The 7,149-nt window shown below is 29.5% G+C and overlaps 1 protein-coding gene across 3 annotated transcripts; it reads left to right on the top strand.

Annotated features, from left to right (window-relative positions):
• The first annotated feature begins 336 nt into the window (after positions 1-336).
• Positions 337-4,243, top strand: LOC107944803 (kinesin-like protein KIN-12E). Of its 3 annotated transcripts, none has more exons than XR_005908889.1 (7): positions 337-807; positions 1,200-1,263; positions 1,635-1,700; positions 2,067-2,225; positions 2,320-2,424; positions 3,278-3,399; positions 3,475-3,558. XR_005908889.1 is itself a non-coding variant. In XM_016878628.2 (7 exons), exons 1-6 carry the CDS (start codon positions 719-721, stop codon positions 3,550-3,552), a joined length of 561 nt encoding a protein of 186 aa, XP_016734117.1. In that variant the 5' UTR covers positions 337-718; the 3' UTR covers positions 3,553-3,555; positions 3,792-4,243. The 3 variants fall into 3 exon arrangements, 2 of the variants coding, with proteins under 2 accessions (XP_016734117.1, XP_040942199.1); XM_016878628.2 differs by lacking the exon at positions 3,278-3,399 and adding an exon at positions 3,792-4,243 and having other exon boundaries at positions 3,475-3,555; XM_041086265.1 differs by lacking the exon at positions 3,475-3,558 and having other exon boundaries at positions 3,278-3,468.
• The last annotated feature ends 2,906 nt before the right edge of the window (positions 4,244-7,149 follow it).

Here is a 7,149-nt window from a genome sequence, read left to right as displayed (position 1 = left end):
TTAATTGCTTTTATTTCTGAAAAAGTTCGAGAAACTTTTACAAATTTAAGCCTTTAAAATATTGTAATAACAATACTAAAATGTCAGGACCAAAACATTGAGAGCAAGTAATAGAGTTTTATTTGGATAACTAATTTTGAACAATACATGTGTGACGTGGGTATGTTTGTTCGGGGCTAACTCTCCAATTTTACATTATAAAAAAAAGAATACGGTTTTTATTAAAAGAATTGCATATCAAAATAAATGAGATAGGGACATAGGGTTGACAAAATAAAAAATATTTAAAGAAAAAAAAAAGGACAGGTTAAAAGCGGATAGGAGAGACTAAGGCCCCGTTCTCCTCTACTTTTTAAACGGGCTTTTGCAACAAAAAGGGCTTTTCTCTTAAAAGCAAAGAAGAACGGCCATCGTTTCAAAAATTTTTCCACCATCTGAGAAGTGCTTTTTGGCTGATGGAAAAGTTAAAAATTTCTCCATTTCTTCAGCCAAAAGTCCATTTGGCTGATAATTTCCCATTTTAACCTGCCTTCTCCCCCAAAAAGTTTCTTTTCTCTGGTTCTTTGGAGGAGCTCTATACCCATTTTTTCACATTTTCACTTTCAAAATTTTGGCTTACTGCTTTCGATTAGAATTTTCCCTAAAAATTCTGGATTACTGCTTTGCTTTACTCTACTCGGCGGCTGTGGTTTGGGGATTGAGAATCAAGATAAAAGAAATGGAGAAGGGAAACAGGCAAGTAGTTGTTTCAGCATTGCAATTCGCTTGCACCGACGATGTGCCCACCAATCTCGCCACTGCCGAAAGGTTTCTTTTTTTTTTACTCCTCCTATTACTTCCCATTTGATTAGATTTTCTGGGTCTTTCATTAATTTCGAATTGTATTATCTGATCAAACCTATATTCTGGATTTGCTTTGCTACTCTTCCACTTTCATCTGTTAAAAAGTTTCTTCTTATTGGTTTTGTGGTTTCTTTTAGTTAATTCTTCCTTTAGTCTCTATTTGATTGAGATTTGGAACTGTGGTGTAAATTGTTTGTTTGATTCTTATATGAGAGTGAGCCTATTTACTATGTGGTGAAGAACCGATAAAAGAAAAACAAAGGATATAGAGACTGTTCATGGTTATAAATTGTTTTCAAAATTAATTTGGTTTCATTGGAACTGTTCAAGTTCGAACTTTTGGGCATTTTCTGCAGTTGTTCATTGGAGACACTAAGTACATTGAAGTTTGCACAGCTGGTTAAATTTATTAAGAACAATGTATGAGATCTTTGCTTAGCTACTTTTAATTCAATGCATGGCTTACTCGTCATTCATGTGATTTCCTGAAATCCTCTGTTTCATTTTCTGTTCCCAACGGGAACCGATGCTAGCCTTTGAGCCTGTTTAGACTACATAATCTATACTTGTATACTAATAATAAGAGTTTTGTGTTGTGGAACCCATTTAGTTAAAAAGGTAGAGTGATACCAAGTTTTTTTCATGTATATATATTTAAAAATACAACTTTTTGTTAAAAAAATTTTATTTCTTTTAACCTCTTAATCAGTTAGTCAAATTCTAGTTAATGTATATAGTTTTTAAATTTTGGATGTCATATTTATTGAAAGATTTGAACTAATGTATTGTAGGCAGTGGTAAATAAAGATGCATCTGGAGATGTTGTTGCTATGAGACTGCAAATTCAACAGCTGAAGGTATGATATTGTTAAACTTACGATCATATTTGAAAGTACCTTTAAAGTTATTGTAATACTGTAATAGTAGGCGGTTTGCTAAGTTTCTATTTATCAATATGAGTTTCACTATACTTCTCTGCTGAATCTCCTTTCTATTGAGCAAGCAGTAATTGTATTATGTTTTGCTTTATCTTAACTGAAAAATAAAGGTAGAAATAATAAATGTTAATTTACAAATTTTCAAGCAGCAAGCAAAATCTTCTATTTTTGTGAGCTGAAGTCATGCCAAATTTTAAATGATTCATTTTATTTATTTCATTTGCATGGTTCTCATATTCTTTCAGGTTTCTAGTTATCCTTATTATCCAAAATTCTGTTTTTCAGAAAGAAGTATCTCATCTACGAGCTTTTGTTAATGGCAAAAGTGAAAATCTGGATAATGATAACTTGGCATCAAGCATTCCAGCATCACCTGGGCCCTTTAAATGGGAATGCCCTCCTGGATCATTCAGTCCACTTTCATCTGATAAAACGATGTCTCAGGTATGCAAAAATCTTGCTTTGTTGAGGAAACACACAACCTAGAGCTGTTGTTAAACTATTTTCTTTTTATGCCTATTATGATTTTGTAATCCAGAAAAAAGATTATGAAGTTGCTCTTGTTGGGGCCTTCAAGAGGGAAAGGGAGAAAGAAGCCGCTTTACAAGCACTGACTGCTGAAAACCAGGCAGCTATGCAGTTGGTATGTCCTATGCCTTGAAAGAAGTACCTTTTCTTTATTTTATATGTTTCAGTCTTTGGGGCCGCAAAGTTTAAGTTAATAATAATTTTTGAAAGTTTGGGAGTTAACTTAAGGAATAGGACATGCTTAAAATTTTAATAATATAAATTATAAAGGAATTCTGTGAGATTTGTTCTTGGCATCTAACTCTGGAGTATTGCGTAATGTGATAAGTTATTAGAAGTAAAATTTGTCACTTTGTGTTGGACTTTTGATAGGCAAAATAAAGAGAAGAGATCCAAAGTTAATATTTTTTGAGGTTTGGTTCTTAAATCTTAAGGAATATGACATGCTTAAATTTTTAGTATATAAAGGGCTTCCGTGAGATTTGAACTCTAGAGTATTACGTAAAACTAGAAGTAAATTTTGTTTACTTTGTGCTGTCTTTGTTGGGTTTTTTAAGCTAATGTTATTACCTTGGTGTTTTTTCGTGCATAGTCACTCTCATGATTCATTTTGAGCAACAGTAATGCCTCAATTTATTGTTTATTAGCTTGTTGGTTTAAAGGTAATCAATTTATTGTCTTTGCTGGACATTGTTATGATATATGTAATGCTATTTTAGTATAGTTGACTCGTAGGTGTCATTCTTTGAAGAATTTTTTCCGATGTGTACACTTCTTTTAGGAACTGATCTAGAAAACAAGAAGCTTGACCTTGAAATCAGATTTTATAGTGGTACAATTTGTAGATGAAGATATAGAAAATTGTCTTTCCCCTCTGTCTTGATGATTCAGTTTTTGCTGATATTATTGGTTATATTCTTATTTCTTTTAATGCTTGCATGCTCTTGATTACCACTGCTTGCCCCTAGAGTGTTGTATTCTTTGCTTTATATGGTGATGGGGCTGCTAATCAAAGGGCAGTTGTTTGAGGATTTGAACATCTCTGCACTTTGGGATCTGCCTGCAATTTTGGTCTGCGAGAATAATCATTGTGAGCAATTTGAATTGGAATGAAATTTTATTGGTCTATTAAATTTTTGTGGACTTTATTTATTTCATGTAACAGATGGTATGGGGACGGCTGAGTGGAGAGCCGCAAAGAGTCCTGCTTACTACAAACGTGGGGATTATGCTCCTGGTTTGAATGGTAAATTTAGTGCTTGTAGATGCAACTTGGTTTTTAAGTGGGTGATTTTGGGTTGTATTTTTCACTTGTTTCCTCATTTAATTAAAGCCTGAATCGCACTGTACCGTATTGGGACATCCTTTTTCATGCGGAGAAAACATTTAAATTACCATTGGTCCTATATTTAGCCTAAAGAAGGGACGAAAGACCTACTCTACCAAGCGATCAAGGCCTTAATTCAAGTTTTCATTTTGCAGATACACAGGAGTTGTAACTGGAATTAGTGAGATGGATCCTGTTAGATGGTCTGGTTCAAAATGGAGATGCTTGCTGGTATGGTTGCAGACATTGCTTATACATTTCCAAAATATGTTCAACATCTGAGTGGACTGAAATTTGCTCTTCTGTTTCTCTTGTACTTTTTTACATCATGGTATGTACTAGTTTTATTACTATAGGTCTGATTTTGTTTAAAGATTTTAGTTGAACCTTTAAATGAAATACAATACACGCTAAACTGTTCAATTGAAACTATGTTTGCTTTTATAATTCTAAGTATTTTGTTTTATATTCTCAAACATTTAATCTAAGGGGTGATGAAATAGTTAGTTCGATCCATTGTTAATTGAACTATAATTAACTAAACCGTTAGTTGAATTGAGCTTTTTTCTGTTAAAATAATTAATCGAATCGAACCAACTTCAATTAATTTTGTCGGCTTTCTATTGAATTGTTGTTTATATAACTTTTTTTTTCTTTTGGTCCAAAGTTCATACCATTTTGAAACAATTATTGGCAAACATTACACTAAAATAGTAGTGTGCATTAAATCAGAACAAAAATATGACAAACAATGTGCATTGTCATATATTAAAACAAAAACATTATAATATTACAATACAATGACAGTTGGAACGAAATTGATAGGTGTTTAATTAATTAAAAATAAAAAATAATTTTTATAATAATACAATCGTGTCAATATCTAATTACAAATTTTTAATTTTATATTTAAATATTTAAATATATTTTATATATTCTAATTAAATTTTATAAATAATTAATATTAATTACTTAGAAATATTTAAAATTAATATTATATATTAAAATATTAACAATAAGTTATAATAAATTATTTTTATATTTTTGCTAAAATATCATAATATTAACTAATTTGAACATTATTTAAATACATATTTGTTACATTATAATCTCATGTCTAAAATGGACATTTTATTCTTCAAAAGCACTTTTTGACAGCAATGCCAAACAATCAAATTTCTCAAAAGCACTTTTAAAAAGTACTTCTCAAAAGTACTTTTGAAAAACACTTCTCAAAAGCACTTCTCAAAAGCAATGAAGAACTAGCCCTAAATGGGAGAGTTCCAAAAGAGCACGGAATAATAAGGCAAGGACAAGCAGCGAAGATCACACCCCAACCCGCATCTTCTATACTCACCATCCATAGCCTCATTTGTGTGGTTTGTTTTATTTTGCTTCATTTTTTTATTTATATTTAACATTTAATATATTTTATCTAATAGTTGCTCCAACTCAAATCCTTAAGCATCTCAATCATATATGCAACTTGTGATTAATTTTATTTTAATATTTGGTATATTTGTATTTCTTTTTATTTCACAAGTAATTTTGAGAATTTAATATTTATCCTTTTTTAATATTTTATTATACTCTTACAGGATATTTGTCAATCTCTAATTTTTATTTGTCGAGTCTAAAAGCTCCACAGGAAATAATTTTCTTAAATTCTATATTATATTTTTTATATTTGTTTTATAAAAGTAGTTTAGTTAACAGAAAATTGTTTATTAATTAATTGAAAATAAACTTTATTTTTTTTAAATGAATTCCTTTTTTGAAAAACATAAACATTTTCTGGAAAACAGTAGTAGTATCTTGCTTTTTATATAAAAGTTAAATTGAATAAAGTAAAATATTATTAATATTTTTTTTATTTTTTATTTTTTAAAATATTAAAATATTAAAATACTAATATCAAATATTATAATTTATTATATTATTAAAAATGCATATTTATACTTTATATCATATAATAATTAATTAATATAATTTATCATTATAATAAAATTATTCCATATCTACAACTTTTTTTCATATTAAAATTAACATTAATATTTAATTTAAATTTTAAGCAATATTCTTAATATTTTATTAAAAAATTATATTATTTTTTAATAATAAGTATATATTGCAATTTATAAATATTTTATACTATAAAATAGGAATATTTTAATAATATAAATATAAATTCTACTTAACTTCATTTATCCCCTTCAACGTTAATATTTCACTTTCCGCTCTCATATATCAATATATAATATATAACTTGAAAATAAGTTTCAATTAAGCATTAATTATTATTAAGTCTATATACAATATTATTTATTATAAAATCTTAATAAGGTAAATTTCGGTTGTAAAAGGAAAAATGCTTTTATAATATTTTATAATAAATATAATTTATTCGTGTTTATTTCACTGAAATCAATTTTTCAGAAAATAATTTTAGAACAATAAAAAATATCAGGTTTTTTAGAAAATAAAAAAAATCCAATGAAACAAACACCGCCTTAATTTGATAAATATTGTACATATATATTTAAAAATTTGACATTTGATTTAAGGTTAGAAATTGGTTTAGATACGTCACTTTAATTGATATATTGTGAGTAGCTTCAGGATTATCGTGTTTCCCATGGAGTGGCAGCCCAGGCATTACGTGGTTGTTTCCACTACTTTCTTCGTTTGCCCCCTAAACCCCCCACCGCCCCGCCCTTTTCATAATGGACCCACTTTGTTGTGGGCTGCCTTTAACACTTTGCCAATCCCCCTCCGCAATAAATATATACGCTACTCACCCACCCTTCTGCTGTGTAAATCCCTCTTTTATCTTGTTCAAAGCTTGGAGTCTAAACTGCTTCTAAATCCCTCTTTCATTAATGAATTTCTGCTTTTGACTAGTCTATTTAGGTCTATCCACTATCTATGGTGTAATACCCAATTTTAACCCGGGCTCACACTAATAAAATAAAGTCTAAGTCCAGTACAAAATTATATCATTTGGCCCGATCGGAATAGTCTATTACTTAAAAAGGTTGAAGGTCCATCTACAAGCTTATAGAAACATAATCTTCAAGGATATGCAATCTTAGATATGATATATGCAATCTTAAATATGATATGCAATCTTGGAAGATATGATTTTGAAATCTTAGAGATTTAATTTGTAGATACCCTTTAATCTTAGCTGTTGATTTAATTGATCTGTACCGTTAGATTTGGAGAGACTCAACTATAAATAGAGGCCTCTCCCTTCATTGTGGCAGGAGGAAAAATATCAATAAAAAAATGGGAGAATGATTGGCAGTTTTTTAAAGGTGGCTTACTGTTTTTTTTACTTATTTACGGTTTTAAAAAAGGGAGAAGGTGATACCATTGCGAATTTTATTTATTTATTTTAGCCCTAATAAAGTGACGCGTTTCAAAGGATAGAGATATTTTCTCATTCGAGCCCTATGAGTTATTCGTGCCTTTTAATTGGGCCCTTCATTTTTTAATTCTGTTTGGAGTTCA

This window comes from Gossypium hirsutum, chromosome D01 (genome assembly GCF_007990345.1).
Source record: "Gossypium hirsutum isolate 1008001.06 chromosome D01, Gossypium_hirsutum_v2.1, whole genome shotgun sequence".
Taxonomy (NCBI): Eukaryota; Viridiplantae; Streptophyta; class Magnoliopsida; order Malvales; family Malvaceae; genus Gossypium; species Gossypium hirsutum.
The sequence above is the reverse complement of the archived record's forward strand: the minus strand, read 5'-3'. Positions and strand labels throughout refer to the sequence as shown.

Bases quoted from the DNA above. Each gene is read 5' to 3' on its own strand.
- LOC107944803 (XM_016878628.2), top strand. From the start codon at position 719: ATGGAGAAGGGAAACAGGCAAGTAGTTGTTTCAGCATTGCAATTCGCT. The intron at 808-1,199 runs GTTTCTTTTTTT...CATTTTCTGCAG, and splicing joins AATCTCGCCACTGCCGAAAG to TTGTTCATTGGAGACACTAA. The intron at 1,701-2,066 runs GTATGATATTGT...TCTGTTTTTCAG, and splicing joins TGCAAATTCAACAGCTGAAG to AAAGAAGTATCTCATCTACG.